The sequence below is a fragment of the Salvia splendens genome, unplaced genomic scaffold (assembly GCF_004379255.2).
Source record: "Salvia splendens isolate huo1 unplaced genomic scaffold, SspV2 ctg464, whole genome shotgun sequence".
Lineage (NCBI taxonomy): Eukaryota > Viridiplantae > Streptophyta > Magnoliopsida > Lamiales > Lamiaceae > Salvia > Salvia splendens.
The window spans coordinates 545-18,773 of NW_024599117.1; the positions used below are offsets into that span (position 1 = coordinate 545).

General features: G+C 40.3%; 1 protein-coding gene and 1 pseudogene across 1 annotated transcript; one reads left to right on the plus strand and one right to left on the minus strand.

The window, feature by feature from the left end:
• Nucleotides 1-434: 434 nt before the first annotated feature.
• Nucleotides 435-3,372, minus strand: LOC121790292 (annotated as a pseudogene).
• Nucleotides 3,373-15,384: 12,012 nt separating this feature from the next.
• On the plus strand, nucleotides 15,385-16,104 carry LOC121790294. Its single transcript, XM_042188551.1, has one exon. The coding sequence runs from the start codon at nucleotides 15,385-15,387 to the stop codon at nucleotides 16,102-16,104; it is 720 nt and encodes a 239-aa protein (XP_042044485.1).
• The last annotated feature ends 2,125 nt before the right edge of the window (nucleotides 16,105-18,229 follow it).

An 18,229-nucleotide genomic window follows, 5' to 3' on the forward strand; every position in this document is an offset into this window, starting at 1 on the left:
GTTAAAACTCGTGTCATCCTTAAATAGTGTTGATTTTAAGTACTCCTTTGTCCTCCATTATGTGATATTTTAGTTTCTATTAATGGTTCGTGCCGAGTCAAAGTGAGACACATATTAAGAGACAGAGGGAGTATTCTGCTGGGCTAGTTCTAAAGTTGTTATACTACATGTAATTTCCTTTTACAATTCTAAAGAAAGCAAGTTCTTGATTTAAAATGTTTGTAATGGTAAAAGAGGCTTACATCTTTTTTAAGTTGGCACAAGGTAGGCTGGCTGTACGCACAAAAAAATAGTACTGAATTATTTATAAAAACTGTTAATTTAGATTTCGTAGCAGTAGTGATGTCAATTAAATAATTGAAAGTATATAATATGTCTACAACGATAAAGAATGACGATAATCTAATTAAACATGTAACTTAACACCACCACTATAAATGTAAAAAATGGAACAAATAAATTTATTTAATAAAAGTATGAGAGTGATTATTTGTGTGTACAAACATAAGGTTGGCACCTAAATGATTATTCAGAAAACTCGCCCACTTGAGTGGTTAGAGTTTTACAGAGCAATATTTCCCCATATTTACATTACATTACATGAGATATAAAACACTAAAATCTCTGAGGATATCAACTGCTGCTGTGTGGTCGCATTCAGGCACCATTCTATGTCCCTTTTTGACCAAATTAAGATCACAAGTTGTTGATTAGATGAAGACTGTCCTTTGCTCCACCAATTAGTGACACAACCGTAGCCGCAATGTGTTTCGGACTGAGCCCGGGCTTCTCGATTTGATCCGTCTGCGCCCCGTGATCTATGTACCTGTCTGGTAGCACCATTGGCCTCCACTGCAATACCCAAAAATAAATTATTAGAATTATCCCAACGTAGTTGAGTCGTAGTAATTACAGGTGTTTTTACCTTAAGGCTTCGGTCTAGAAGTCCGTTGAGGGACAAGAAATGAGAAATATGTGCGCTGAATCCGCCAATAGATCCCTCTTCAACAGTGATGAGAACCTCATGCTCCTGCACCAACTTCTTGATCAGCTCTCCATCGAGTGGCTTACAAAATCTCGCATCTGCCACGGTTACAGACATGCCGTGCTCGTTAAGAAGCTCCGCCGCGGCCAAACAGTTCTGCACGATAGTACCGAATCCGAGGATTGCAACTCTGGACCCCTCTCTTAAAATCCTTCCCTTCCCAACCTGTGATTGACCAAATAATAAAACCATATTTATTATAATGTGAGGGTGTTTTTACTTAATGAAGAAGCTATGCCGTATACCGTACCTCCAGAGGGGTTCCTTTGTTGTTAGGCGGGAGAGGCGCGCCGACCCCGTTTCCTCTGGGGTATCGGACGCAGCTGGGGCGGTCGTCGATGGCGGGCGGCAGTGGCGATCATGTGCATGAGCTCGAGCTCGTCGGAGGGGGGCCATGACGACCATGTTGGGCAGGCAGGCCATGTAGGTGGTGTCGAAGGCGCCACAGTGGTGGGGCCGTCGGCCCCCACCACTCCCGCCCGGTCCATCATGAACCGTACCGGGAGCTTTTGAAGATCTACGTCGTGAACCACCTGATCGTACCCCCTCTGCAGGAAGGAGGAGTAGATCGTGCAGAAGGGCTTCAGCCCCTCTGTTGCCAGCCCGGCTGCGAACGTGACAGCGTGCTGCTCCGCTATCCCCACGTCGAAGCACCTGTCCGGGAACGCTTCTGGAAGTAGTTGAGCCCCGTGCCGCCCCCCATTGCTGCGTGGATCGCCACGATCTTGTTGTCGGCCTCTGCTTCGGCCACCAGAGACTCGGCGAAGTATTGAAGTGTAGGATTTGGTGTTAGATTTGGATTTGCTCTGTTTCCCAGTTATGGGATCAAACTTGACCACACCGTGCATCTTATCTGCAGCAACTTCAGCAGGAGGGTAGCCTTTGCCCTTCTCAGTGATGATGTGGATGAGGACAGGCCCTGCGCTGGCATTTCCTTAACCTTGTTGAAAATATATACCAGATCTTCTATGTTGTGGCCGTCGACAGGGCCGAGGTAGTAGATCCCGAGCTCCTCGAAGAGCGAGGCCCCGGGCTTCCCCATCATCCCCTTCATGTAGGTGTCCACCTTTGATGCAATCTCATGGGCCTGCTCTCCCATCTGCTTAGTCACGCCCTGTTCCATTTCCATGTTAAGTTAGTATAAGTAGTAACTGAGGCAGCAACTGATACTGAATTTTGACTGATCTATCTACCTTTGCTGCTTCGCGGAGTTGGCGGAACTTTCTGCTGGCTTGTAGACGGGTGAGGGCTTTGCTGAGGGCTCCGACGGGGGGAGCAGGGCCGTCGATGGTGGCAGTAGGCAGGGAGACTTGTTTGTTGTCATTCAAGACTATGATGAGGTTGGAATCGAGGAATCCTGCGTTGTTGAGCGCCTCGTACGCCTGGCCGGCGGTCATGGCTCCGTCTCCGATGACCGATATCACATGGTTGTCCTTGTGTAACAAGTCTCTCCCCACAGCCATGCCTAAGCCAGCAGAGATGCTAGTTGAGCTGTGGCCAGCTCCAAAGGCGTCGTGGGCGCTTTCGTCGCGTTTAGGGAATCCGGCTAGGCCGAAGGTTTGTCGAATGGTGTGCATTCTGGACCTCCTCCCGGTGAGGATCTTGTGCGGATAGGCTGGTGTCCCACATCCAGATGATTTATCATCTGGTGTGTTGAATACATGATGCAGCGCAACGGTGAGCTCCGACACACCCAAGCTCGAGCTTAGATGCCCGCCCGTTTTCGACACCGAGTACACTATCTCCTCCCTCAACTCATCAGCCAATCTCTCCAGCTCCTGCAAAGTAAATACGTTAAACACGAGGCTGTGGTTGCATTTCTAATTCTGCAATTATTATTACCTCGATGGACAGGTTTTTCATGTGAATTGGATAGTTGATGGTATCCAAAATCGGCGTCGGAGGCTTCTCTCCCGTGAAATTCAGAGATCTCGTTTTCTGCCTCGTCAAACCATCCCCGCTCGCAACACGTCGTTCGTGTTGTCGTGTTGAAGAGCTGCCACCACCGCAAACTGACAAAAAAAAACAAAACATAAATCGTTAAACAAAAGAATTGGATCAATTAATCTTATAAATGAATATCATCACTTAAAAACCTTAAGCTTTTTGAGGGGAGAGCTGCGGTAGAGCGAGATAACAAGGTTTGAGGAATCATCAGAGTGGAGCAAAGGCAAGAAACTGCTGTTGAGAACTCCACAAGATGATGCCATCTCTCTTTCTCTGTGTGTGTATCTCTTTCTAGGAGTGTTGAGAGAGAGAGACAAGTAGTTTAATTATTTGAAGGAGAAGTAGTTTAATTATTTGAAGGAGAAGTAGTTTATTAGTGCTGAGATTGTTGTAGCATTTTATAGCAAAAAAGTAAAGAGGGAGGGGTAGATAAAGCCGCGATTTCTCAAGCAGAAAATGCCAGATTAGCCTGCCAACTTTGGCTTCGTTGGTCAAGAAAAATTAAATTTTAATTAAAACACTTGCCGTTTGGACTGGAACATTTTCAATAATACTCTACTACATATACTAATTACTTCAATAAATTCAGAGCGGTATTACTATTTACTTACTACTAGTGATGCAAATTATTATTACTATAATGGAGATAACGAGTTTGAATTTTTCTAAGTAGCGCATGCTCTGTGTATGTCCTTCATGATTTTCGTAATTCATGATATACATATATCCATATTATTTAATTAAATAGCGATAAGAGAAAATAAATTTAATTGATTGTATAGTCAAATTCGATAGCTGGACGTACGAGAATGGTCAATGTGTCTGATTTATGTACAGTCATAGTTTGGAAAATTAAGAATTGAGTCGTAGTATGAGTTGAGTTGAGGTGAGGTGTTTCCAAGTTGATGTACTGACTACTGAGTCAGAATTTTTCTATTTATTTAACAAAATGGTTGCCATAATTTAATCATCACACATATATATGGTTTACCAGTACGTGATTATAATAACTAGTAGTATTTTATATGATACGGCACTCAATATCCTATACTCCAAATTTAATCTATTCTACATAAATGATACATTTATAAGATAAAATTATCATTCTCTTTACAAATATAAAATACATTCAAAATTCGAATTGGATGGAGAAGTATATAGGAGTATTTTAAAAGTGTGCTTGAAAGTTCAAACTATACATTATTGTTGTTGTTATTATTATTATTATTATTATTATTTAAAGATGGTTTAAACCCAAAATTAATTAAGTGCGATTGCATGATATTGATTAAGTTTGGCACTTTCATTTTTGCACTGATTAAGTCCTATTAGTTTTATTGCAGTTCGTGTTAAAAAAATCTTTCTGGTCTTCGAAACTTGACTTTTAACAGAAGTGAATGAACTGCTGATCATGGGTTATAAGGCGAATTGAAGAGTAGTAGTTTATTTTTGTATGGTTTAGATTTCGGTAACCCAATTCCGTATGTGATTATCATGAGAGCCACGTAGAAATAGAGGGTATCTATTGTCTGCATATAAATATGACCACCTTATCATATAGCAAAAAAAAACAAAAATTTCAAAAACTTTAATTGCAGCAATTAATTAACTTCTCCGAGCATTACTAGTTATATTAATTTGCAATACGCAGGAAATGAGATACAATCTCCCACCACTATTTCATAGTGTTACACTAAGTTCTCTTATAATCTTTAATTTACGATATAGATATAGCGTGTAATTGGAACATTTAATTAAATAGATGGCCATGTTAAATTTTAAAAATTAGAGTTTTGAGAATTTGAAAATTTTATTAATTACTCCCTCATTCCACGAATAGAAGTCCCGTTTTTTCATTTTAGTCCGTCCGCGAATAAGAGTCCTTGTTCACTTTTACCATAAATAGTAATAGGGTCACTTCCACTCACTCACATTTTATTTAAAACTAATATATACAAGTGAGACCCTATTTCACTAATTTTTTTCCATACACTTTTCTACATTTCTTAAAACCCGTGCCGCTCATAAATGAGACTCCTAATGGCAGATGAATGGAGTATTTGATATGTTAATATTAGTTGGTATTACAAAACATATTACTGATATCTATTTAAGTACTCATATTCATGAAGCAAGAAGCTGATATTGAGTCAGAAACTAATATTTATTGTGATGCCAACTGATATTAATGTATTTGCGGATTGATATAGCCATGTGTTTGTTGAAAAATTTAAGATACAAACTTGGTGGCGAAAATTACACGGAAAAGCTAGGAAAATTTACACGGAAATAACTGAAAAAATTACACGAAAAACTTGTGGAAAGTGGTAAGCCGAGTCGAGGAGTCATCTTTCCGCAAGACGAGATACGCCTCGGTAGTGCTCACGGTTTGGTGTGTTGTCCCCAAAGATAAAAAGGCTTCGTCTCTGAAGTAGCAGCACCGCTAGCAGCAGAGCTCCGGCGAACGGGAGTAAGGCGGGGGCAGAGCTTCGACGGGATGATTATGCAGAGAGGGAGAGAGCGTGTATGCAAGAATGCTTGTGTATGTTCTGTATGTTCTGTACATAACGCAATGGATGCATGCCTATTTATAGGCCAAGTCCACCCGCAGGGGCATTGATGGAGTCAATAGTCATTATGTGTGCCATGATGACTTGACTGTAACCATCGGGGGTTATTGACCGGTGCACTAGCCATTGGGAGCTGAAGAGACATGACGCCCCTGGACATGCTACACGACGGGGTCCATCGGGGACATTTTGTCTCCCATTATGCGTCGGGGTTCAGCGGGGACCTTTTGTCTCCCGTTATGCGTCGGGGTCCAGTGGAAACATGACGTGGACCAGGACCCGTCGGGGATAGCGTGGAGTTTGGGGTGGTCTAAAGGCACAAGGCACAAGGCACAAGGCACCCGGTGCATGGGACACGGGACACGGTGCGCGGTGCGCGGCTCGCGGGCGGGCGGCGGTGGTGCGCACGTGCGCGCGTGTGGGCTCTGTCACCCATCTTATTCCACGATAATTATTACACATAATAATTCATCTTATTAAATACTTTATCAAAGAAGTTTATCATCCCCGGTGTAGGATAATTAACACTTAGTTAATTAATCCCTTAGTTTTTCTCATAGCTCATTTTTAGCTTTATTGTGAACACCTTTAATATATTATTTCTCACTCACCGGGAATCAGATTTGAGAAAATGAATATACTACGGTCATCTACTTGGAACATAGATCGACGCTATTGCATTTAATTTCACAAAATTAAATGTCTTGTAACATTTATTATTAGTCAAAGTCATTGACCAAGCACGATTCCAACAATCCCCCACATGAGTGGAAATTGCCAAATGCATATGTATGCAGACACAAGCTCAACCCTCAAGAGGTATGTAAGGATATGTAGTTTTTGGCTTTGAACCATCCATAGTCAACACCATCGGATACACAGGCGGACTAGTAGCGCGATGACTTGAACTATTCCTCCACGGCGTGCACCGAGACAATGATGTTAACACTTACACACCTCAACATCATCCGTTCTCACATTTTGTGTCCATTTCAGGCCTTGGACACCACTTTGGATTCATAAGTATATTGTTTGAAGCGACCACACTTCACACTTACATAGGTGATTTCTCATTAAGTATCTTTCCATACTCGGTCTCTTTGAGAACTTCATCTCAACGAGATCCTTTAGGGATCATTAAAAGTCATAGACTTAACCTCACCACTAGGCAAGTTTTTTCAACACTCTATTACTCTCAAGGGAATAGATGTAGATGAGTGTTCACACGAATTCTCATAGCTTAGTTTTCCCATTGAACCAAGTTCTTGGGATCTCCAGTCATCATGGTTGGGTTACCACTATGACAATTCTTTAGTTTGTGGATTTCAAACCCATTCCCTCTAGCAATTTATCCATTTGATCACGATTTAACCCTTTAGTTAGCGGATCCGCTAGATTATCCAATGACTTCACGTAGTCAATTGTAATCACTCATGTTGTGATCAAATGTCTCACGGTATTATGTCGTCGATGGATGTATCGAGACTTACCATTGTACAGGCCACTGTTTGCCCTCCCAATAGCGGCTTGGCTATCACAGTGAATTAACACTGGAGGCACGGGCTTTGACCAACATGGAATATCTTCAAGGAAGTTTTTAAGCCATTCAGCTTCTTCCGCAGCTTTATTTAATGCTATGAATTCAGATTCCATGGTGGATCGGGCAATACATGTCTGTTTCATGGATTTCCACGAGACAACAGCACCCCCAATAGTAAAGACATATCCACTTGTTGAAAGTAAGTCTTTGTTATCGGATATCCAGTTTGCATCGCAGTACCCTTCAAGTACAGGGGGTATCTCGAAAAGTGTAGCCCATGATTTTGAGTATACTTGAGATACCTCAAAACTCTTACAAGAGCTTTTCAATGCTCTTTGCTTGGATTGCTCGTATAACGGCTCAACTTGTTCACTGCGCACGGAATATCAGGTCGAGTGCAATTAGTAAGATACATAATGCATCCAATGACCCGTGTATAATCTTCTTGTGCAACAGGCTCACCCCTGTTCTTGCTCAAGTGAACATTGAGCTTTATAGGCGTCTTAGCCTGGGTGCCATCATATGCGTTGAACCTCTTTAATACTTTCTCAACATAATGAGATTGTGTTAAGGTGATTCCTTCGGATGTTCTTAGAATTTTCATTCCAAAAATTACATCGGCTAGACCCATATCCTTCATGTCGAAGTTTCTCTTTAACATGGCTTTCGTGTCGTTAATCACTTGGGTGTTACTACCCATGATTAACATATCATCAACATAGAGACACACTATAACGTATCCATTATCAGTGTTCTTAATGTAGACACATTTGTCACATTCGTTGATTTTAAATCTATTTGATAACATCACGTTATCAAATTTCAAGTGACACTGCAACAGCGCTTGTTTCAATCTATAGAAGGATTTAACCAGTTTGCATACCTTTTTCTCTTGTCCAGGTACTACAAAACCTTCAGGTTGTTCCATATAGATTTCATCTTCAAGGTTACCATTTAGAAACGCAGTCTTAACATCCATTTGATGAATCTCAAGATTGTGTACAACAGCAATCGCAAGAAGCACTCGAATTGATATAATCCTCGTTACAGGTGAGTAGGTATCAAAGAAATCGTACCCTTCCTTTTGTTTAAAGCCTTTGACTACCAGTCGAGCTTTATACTTGTCCACTGTTCTATCGGCCTTAAACTTTCTTTTAAGGACCCATTTGCATCCTAAAGGTTTACCACCTTCAGGTAGATCAACCAACACCCACGTGTGGTTTAGCAAAATTGAATCAATTTCGCTTTGAACAACTTCTCTCCAATGCAACCTGTCTGGGCCATCAAAGGCTACTTTTATCGATGTTGGTTCTTCATCCAACATAAATGCAATATAGTCAGGACCAAATGTCTTTGGTGTTCTGACCCTGTTACCACGTCTTGGTACCACATCGTTTGGATCAGGCCTTATTCGCTTGCACGATTCTGGCTCTTCATCCACTGATTTAGAACTAGTGGCTTCATCCTCAATTCTCGTCTCTGAATTGGGTGCAATATTTTCCTTGTCTTTGCGAGGAAATATATTTTCAAGAAATATAACATTTCTTTACTCAATTGTTGTTTCCACGGTCACAGTCGGTATTTCAGACTTGTGGACAACAAATCGATATGCACTACTATTAAGTGCATACCCAATGAAGATGCAGTCAACCATTTTAGGACCGATTGTAACTTCTTTGGCGGAGAACCATTACCTTTGCCAAACACCCCCACACTTTGAGGTATTTGTAGGATGACTTCCTTCCCTTCCACAACTCATAAAGAGTAACGTCCTTACCTTTGCATGTGATTTTGTTTAGGATGTAGTTGGCTGTCAAAACAGCTTCCCCCCACATGTTCTGGGGCATCCCCGAGCTGATCAGTAACGCATTCATCATCTCTTTGAGAGTTCGATTCTTGCGTTCTGCAACACCATTAGATTATGGTGAATATGGTGCAGTTGTTTGATGAATTATACCACTTGCGTTGCATAATTCCTCAAACGGGGCTACGTATTCACCTCCTCTATCATTTCGAATCATTTTGATTTTACATCCAAATTGATTCTCGACTTCGTTCTTATAATTTTTGAACGCTTCTATTGCTTCGTCTTTACTTCTTAAAAGATAGACATAACAATATCTTGTGCAATCATCTATGAATGTGATAAAGTATTTTTTACCACCTCTCGTTTGCACCAATTTTAAGTCACATACGTTCGTGTGAATTAATTTAAGGGGTTTCGTGTTCCGTTCAACCGAATGAAACGGTAACTTAGTCATTTTCGCCTCAAGACAAGTTTCACATTTGTTTTGAGTTTCTACTTCATTTGCCATTAGTAAATCTAAACTTACTAATCTTTTAATGGCATTTGGATTTACATGTCTCAATCTATTGTGCCACAAGTTAGAACACTCAGTCAAGTAAGAAGAAGTAGGTGCATTCTTATTATTAGCCAACGGCTTAGGGACATGGTGTGTAGCTACACTAAGCTTGAAAAGTTCGTCGGTTACAAAATCTTTTCCGAGTGACTTTCCAAACTTGTACAAAGAAAACCTATCAGATTCGAATACAAGTTTAAAACCCCTTATTCATTAGTATTGATCCCCACACTAGGTTCTTGCGGATGTCCGGGATGTGCAGCATATCCTTCAAAGTGATGGTGACGCCAGAGGTCATCATGAGAATCACGTCCCCAATGCCGAGGACTTGAGACGAGGCTTGATTCCCCATATTGATCTTCATCCATTCAACAACGGTGTAGGAGGCGAACTTGCTCTTATCGGCACAGACGTGGGCAGTAGCTCCAGTGTCGATATACCAGTCACCTTTGTTATCAACAAGGTTGACTTCTTCCGTGACCACAACAACAAGGTCACTTTCATCCCAGTCCTTGAACTCTTTTTCAACAACGTAGGCAAGCGGCTTCTTGTTCGGCTTGCGGCAGTCTTTGGAAAAGTAGCCAGGTTTGCCACAGTTGTAGCAATTGCCTTCAACCTTCTTCGGAGGCTGTTTCCTCTTGCCCTTATCCTTTGCAGTTGGACGGGAGCGTTTGTTGGAGGGACCGCCGCGCTCCAATAAATTGGCCTTCGCAACATTTGGGCCATGGACCTTAGCCAAATCATCGTGTTTGCACACGTCTGACTCGATGCACAGCTTTACGATCAAGTCTTCAAGATTCATCTCCTTTCGCTTGTGCTTAAGGTAGCTCTTGAAGTCCTTCCAGCCGGGTGGAAGTTTTTCAATGACCGTACCCGCCTTGAAAGCTTCAGGCAGGGCCATTCCCTCGGCGGCGAGGTCGTGGATGTTCAGCTGAAACTCTTGCACTTGGTCCATGATTGGTCGGGAGTCGACCATTTTGTAGTCTAAGTACTTGGCTATTACAAATTTCTTAGTGCCCGCATCATCACTACGATACTTCTTATCTAGCATTTCCTACACTTGTTTTGATGTGAGAATAGTACAATACACGTTGTAGAGACTATCATCTAAAGCACTTAAAATAAAGTTTTTACAAAGATAGTCTCCTTTGCGCCAATCGTCATACTCGACGTACATCTCGACACGTGCCTCGTCCTCACTTGGCGGGGTTGGCTCATTCTCCTTGAGGAAGTTCACGACGCCCAACGTTGTTAGGTAGAACAACATTTTCTGTTGCCATCTCTTGAAATCCGTTCCCGTGAATTTCGATGGCTTCTTGGCGGGTGGCATCATCCTTGGTGCCATTGGTGCCGAGTTTGTCTCATGAAAGAGACCAAGTCCGTTGCCCCCCGTATGAGCTAACAATTGGTTGGGGCACAGTACCCCCCATAGTTGCATGGAGCATGGAGGCCCCTGCACTTGTGCTGACCCCGATGGATCCAGCACCCGTGCGACCCCGAAGGATCCAGCACCCGTGCTACCCCCAAAGGAGCTAGCACTCATGTTGACCCCGAAGGATCCAACACCCGTGCTGTGCCCGAAGGCCCGACACTCGACCCAATGAAGGATCCAATGGAACCACTGAAAGTGGAACCAACCGATCCACTCGAGGTGAATCCGGAAACCGTCCCAAAGGGGTTGTCAAACACCTAAGGGGTTGTTGAGGAAGAAGTTGAGAAGCCAGGAGTCGGAATCATCGTTATGTCCGACGACGTGCTGACGGGTGCAACAGGGGACACAGTGGATGGAACGGTGGCAGTGGCGGTAGACGGGTCAGTCGACATCTCCAAGTAAAGGTGTTGATTAAGTTCAGTTGGTGTGTGTAAACTCTTTTAGTGGCAAGAATACTTCGTCTTGCGATTGTTGAAAAATTTGAGATACAAACTTGACGGACGAAAATTACACGGAAAAACTAGGAAAATTTACACGGAAATAACTGAAAAAATTACACGGAAAACTTGTGGAAAGAGGTAAGCCGAGTCGAGGCAATTTCCACAAGACGAGATACGCCCCGATAGTGCTCACGGTTTGGCGTGTCATCCCCAAAGATAAAACAACTTCGTCTCTGAAGTAGCAGCACCGCTAGCAGCAGAGCTCCGGCGAACGGGAGTAAGGCGGGGGCAGAGCTTCGATGGGAAGACTATGCAGAGAGAAAGAGAGCGTGTATGCAAGAATGCTTGTGTATGTTCTGTATAGAATGCAATGGATGCATGCCTATTTATAGGCCAAGTCCACCCGCAGGGGCATTGATGGAGTTTGGGGTGATCTAAAAAGAATAAGCGGCCAAGATCCAAGGCACGAGGCACGGGTCACGGTGCGCAGCTCGCGGGCGGGCGGCGACGGCGCGCGTGCGCGCGCGTGTGGGCTCTGTCACCGATCTTATTCCACGATAATTATTACACATAATAATTCATCTTATTAAATACTTCATTAAAGAAGTTTATCATCCCCGATTTGGGAAAATTAACACTTAGTTAATTAATCCCTTAGTTTTTCTCATAGCTCATTTTTAGCTTTATTGTGACCAACTTTGATATATTATTTCTCACTCACTTGGAATCGGATTTGAGAAAATGAATATACTACGGTCATCTACTCGGAACGTAGATCGACGCTATTACATTTAATTTCACAAAATTAAATGTCTTGTAACATTTATTATTAGTCAATGTCGTTGACCAAGCACGATTCCAACAGTGTTGTGATTTTAAAAAAAGTTTTGAAATCATAAACTATCTCCGCCATGTTACTCAAAAATTAACCAATCCTTTTATGCTAACATTAATAAAAGCTAGAGCACATAATATTAATATTTATTTAGGAACGGAGGACATTTGCATCTTCACCCATTCTCAAATAATCAATAGTCGTTGGATCAAATCACAGAAAAAAAATAAGGATTTCTATTTTTAGATTTCCGTTTATCATGATTGAAGCGTTGATTCCATTGTTCTTTGGTGATTTCTCGGACAATGTTTAACTATGCGTTCTCGATCTGGCGGCGTTCGCCTGAACCTGCACGCGAATTTTGTTTTGCTTCTTCACCCATTTTCAAAGATCTTAAAAAAAAGGTTCCGACTTTGACAAGAAGGGGGCGGAGCAATGACTGTTACAAGGTCGAAATGGGTCGCTTAGGTCCACTAGGCAAGCCTGCACAACTGCATATGGTAGTCAATGAGCTCATGATCAGTCAGATATTTGGGCGACTGACAGGTTCTCCCTCTCCCAGATGCAGGTGGCGGTGTCCAAAGCGGTGTCTAAAGTTGAAGCACATAGTTTATTTGGGAGAAGTGTTTTTCTTAAGACATATGCTCCCTCCATCCTAAAAAAATACTATCAAGAGATGATACGAGTTTTAATACATAATTGGTAAATTAAGAGGGAATGAGAAAAAGTAGTTGAAACAATGTAGTGGATTGTGAGACTTAGGGCATCACAAAGGGGTAGATGATGCCACGCCTGATGCATCGTCTGCCATTGCAGGTGGGCGGACGAAGCCACGCCCCATGCCCACGCCCTAAGCTTAGTTCGCATATAATGAGGCGGACGATGATCGCCCGCCCCATATAATGAGGCGGGCGAGCAGACGATAGGTCGGACGATGTTAACATTTTTTAAATTTTTTTTTATTTCATTTTTTCACTCTATAAATTTACCTAATTTCCCATTTATTTCTGACACCAACTCCTATTTCCCTTACTCAATTCTCTCTCACCCTAGTAAAATGAATCCAGTCGATGACCTCACTACCACTTGCGACATAAATCGGGCCTTGACTCGAGCCCTATTCGATTACGTGGCTCGGACTATGAACGATCTCTTGTCTAAACGTGAGCGTGACCAGCAAGAGGCGAAGGAAGCCTCGAGGCCAATCCAATGTCGGACCTCGGTCCACCGAGAGCACGACGAAGCTGCCCAACATCCGTTCACATACCTTTTTCTGATGAAGCATGTTGGGGCCCGACGGTTTTTCACCGCTGATTTAGAATGCGACAAGATCTTTTTCTGCACATTATTCACACGTTGGAGGCACGCGACACATACTTCCGGTCACTGGCGGAACTACATACATAGGGGGAGTGGCTTAAGCTCTTAATGAATTTATTTTTTTAATTTTTTTCTATTATAAAGTTCAAAAAATTATTCATATTATATATATATTAGAGTGAACTACATAAAATGTCCCTGATGTTTCCATTTGTTTCACTCCAGACTCCTGACTTTTAAAAATATCACCACAAGGCTCTGACCTTTAACATAATCACATATCATATATTTATAGTCATTTTTCAGACTAAAATGCCCTTATGCCTTGCAGGGCATTTCAGACAAATTGCTCTTTCTTGCAGGCCTACTCTGTGTTGCAGACATGACCTTTGTCAAATCAAAATTGATGTTTATTGGTTAATCAATCGTTTCAGTTTTGCACCATTCTTAAATGTTTTAAAATCTGGGCATAGTGAATTCACTTAATTGTATGATTAGATGGGCCATGGTGTCAAATCATTACTAAATCATATTTTTCGTAACGTAATTAACATGTAATTATAAAAAATAAGAAAAGAAGACGCCTTTTTTTATATATAATAGAGGAACATAATTGAATTATAATTGAGGACGCCATTCTTACGAAATATCGAATTTCTTTAAAATATATATAGGTAGCCGGCTGGCCATAAAATGAGGAGTGACACTATTTTTTTATATAAAAATAACAAAACAATATAGTACTAATAAATTAATAATCTTATTTAATGTTTAAACATTTAACATTATTATGTATTGCTACTCATTCTAGATAGAGATAATGATTTGACTCTAATAAATAATAGTCATAAGAATTTTATATTATTCAAACAAATTGTAATCAATAAATTATTTTTTATTTACTAAATCACCACTAAATGAATGGTTTTTGACTTTTTGTTATGGTTGAACAACGGCATTCTTACTTTAGTATAAAATGATTCTACGCCAGTTTACATCTCTCAGCAGCAATGATTCTACGCCAGTTTACATCAATTAAATAATAAACTAAATAAAGGCGTAGTAATATTGTTGGTTCGAGTAAGCAGCCGAGGTATAACCTTTAATCATTTTTATATTTAGCTTATTGTATTTATAATTCAAAATTTGGGAAATACAATATAAGGTTTGGAATTATATTTTTCTCTGTCACCTTAATTCTGGGCCGTTTACATATTAGATTAGATCGTCCCTTTGCAGAGTGAAATTTTTGAAATGTATTTGTTAAATTACAAATGGAGTATGGTATACGTGGTATGTATGTGTGGTATGTCGACTGAACCGCTGCTGACTCACCCATCATAACTGATGGCTGACACGCGGCCGTCAAATCACGCCAGGGTTGCAAGCAGCATGCAGGGCCGCCACTGCAGAATCCATGTGGTATGACCATAATGCCCTTTTAGGGCTGAAGGGTCTTTTTGTCCAAAAAAACCTGATACGTGATTATGTTAAAGGCTAGAGACTTGTGGCGATATTTTTAAAAGTCAGGGGTCTGGAGTGAAACAAATGGAAACGTCAGGGTCATTTTATATAGTTCACTCTATATATTATTATATAAAAGCCCCTATAAATAATCTAAATTACCTACAAATTTATTTTTAATGTAATTTTTTGAAAATTTAGCCCCTACTTACGTTCATTTTTGCATCTGCCACTGCTTCCGGTATCATACCGATAGCATCGGCAGACCCGAACTGTCGCCGTTGCAAAATTGCACGATTGCGATTCGGCAGTTAACCTACGGCGGCACGATGAATATGTTCGATTAGTATTTCCACGTCGGGGAGACAACTGGGCCCGAGTGTCTGAAAACATTTTGTGCAAAAGTTGTGGAGGCTTTCAGCAACGCATATATGCTTAAGCTGATCGCTACTGATTTCCAGTCCCTTGTGAAATTATACGAGAGGACGCACGAGTTTCCTGGAATGTTGGGAAGCATAATCTGTATGAACTGGGAGTGGGAGAATTACCCGACCGTGTGTAGAGGACAATTCACCAATGGATACAAGGGCACGCACTCGACGATGACCCTTGAAGCCATCACTAACCAACGACTCTGGATTTGGCATGCTTGCTTCGTTGTGGCCTGGTCGAACAACGACATTGACATCCTGAACACATCACACTCTTCACCAACCAATGCAATGGAAATGGCTAGGCCATCGAGTTCACTGCCAACGGACGCTGGCATCATATGGGGCACGACTTGGTCGATGACATATACTCGAGGTGGCCTGTTTTTTGAAGATGATCACCACCCCAACGGGTCTGCGAGCTTTTTTTTTGCTCAACGGCAGGAGGTTGTGCAGAAGGATGTGAATCGTCCGACAAATTTTTGGTACAAGGCTGTCATCGTCGATGTCATGTACACAAGCATAATCTTGCATAATATGATAGTCAATGATGAAGGTGCAAGAGTCACCGAGTGGGATGATGAGGAAGCTAGACCTAGCCCCGGTGTGGTGACCCCGCCTCACGTTCGAGGTTTACCGATGGACAACAATGAGGTTCTAGCGGCATATCACAATGCGCAACCAGCAATACAATGCTTGCCTAATGTTCGATATGGTTGAAGAAATTTGGTCATGCAACCGTTGTTGAAATTGTAGTTTTTTTTAATAAAATGATGTTTTTCGTATTGCGATCTTAATTAACGTATATTTTGCTATTTTATTATATTAAAAAAAATTTAAAAAATTACAAAATGGTTGTTAAAAGATAAGGCGGGCTTTAGGGTGGTCTATAGTCCGCCCCATTGCACGTGAATAGGCAAGACTATAGAATGCTGATGTGGAGGACTATAGATTGTTATAGGGCAGACTATAGTTTGCCCCATTGTGGATGCCCTTATAAATGATAAAGTAAAAAGGAGAAAATGTTTCCGTAAATGGATATGGACTATTTATATGAAACAGATGAAAAAAAGAAAATTGAGTCTATTTCTATAGGACGAATGGAGTATTTAGTATACCACATAATAGGTTAAATATAATTAATTATGTCACGTAATATTATTAAATACTCTATCTGTCTCATAAAAATAGAGATTATTTCTATTTTCGTCCGTTTCGTATAAATAACACACTTTTATATTTGTTAACTCATTTCTCTTTAATGAGATGAGCATCATTATCTAATAACAATACTTCAATTACTTTTCCTTTCTACATATCTCTTAATTTATCAATTGTGCATTAAAACTCAAGTTGTCCCAAAAGTTTTCATTTTAATGGGACACAGAGAGTATAATTAACTGTGCCACATAGAATTAAATATACTAGACCCACTTTCCTTTTTAATTTGTCCCAACCAAGATGACCCATTACTAAAAACGAAAATACATTTATCTCTACTTTATTCTCTCTATCTTACTTTACGCTCTCCACTTAACACATAAAATAAAAATGCATAAAATCCCGTGCCACCCAAGGAATGAGTCATTTTCCTTGGGACGGAGGGTTTATATGTTATCAGTGTTTTACTAAAGACCCATCGTAAAAAGTTGACAACTATTATAAAATTTGTGATCTTTAAAACCATTTTTATAGTTTATAGGAAGACTTCTATCTAAAGTTTATTTTTTTAGCTCCAATATCCAGCCACTTAAACGTGCCTAATATTAAGCTGCGACTATTAATAGTCGCCAAAAAAACCCTCCAATACGTTTAATTTAACCACTTAATTAAAGTCTAAACCAATCTAATTAATAGTATTAGTTATTGTTTAAGGGCGAGAAAATCATGTCCAAAACCTATATTAACTAATAATATTACCCGCAGTATGCTTCCCACTCAAGTGAGAAACACGCACATGATCTAAAACATTAAACAAAGAGCCACAATATATGGTTAATGACTATAATTAAGTTCTTTAATCCCTGGTGACGACAACAATTTTGTATTATTTTCGTTGTTTCATAGTATTTTACTTGAGAGAGAGGCCACTTGAAAGTGAATCATATTGTATATATTGCGATTACGTAATTTGACTAAGATCCTATTTTACCATTAATGTTTTTCCCATAAGAATAGATCCTAATTTACCGTTAATGTTTTTCCCATAAGAATAATACTCCCTTTGCACTCAATTATGAGTTCCAGTTTTCTATTTTGATCCGTCCTTTATTAATTATCTTACTTTATTTTTATTATTTTGGTAATAGACCAGACCCTATATTCCACTAACTCAATTTCATTCATATTTTATTATAAAATTAATACGTATTTATAAGTGAGACCTACATATTACTCACTTTTTAACTTATTTTTTATATATTTCTTAAAGTTTATGTTAGATCAAAGTGGGACATGTATTGAGGTAAGGAGGGAGTAACATTCTTATTTATCGATCAATAGATCATTTCAGAAATGTGATATACTAAAATGTTAATAAGCATTTACAGTTAAAGATGTGGTAAAATTTGAGATAGCCACTGACTCGATTACTAACTTTTTAAATATAAGTATTATTTTATTGAAAAAGCAACAATCTATTATACTATTAAGTGCACGAAAGTCTGAAACACATGCAAATTACATAGACACCAAGTGGCGAGCACAAAATATTATAAGGTAGTCTGTCATCGTCATGCTATGTTTATCATTTTTCATAATTTTCTCGTGTATATACTATTCCGCAAAATAATTCTCCCGAAGTACAATTATTTGTTGTTATAATAATAGTACACGACATGAACCC

Excerpts from the sequence above, each read along its gene's own strand:
- LOC121790294 (XM_042188551.1), top strand. The coding sequence starts at position 15,385 with ATGCTTAAGCTGATCGCTACTGATTTCCAGTCCCTTGTGAAATTATAC.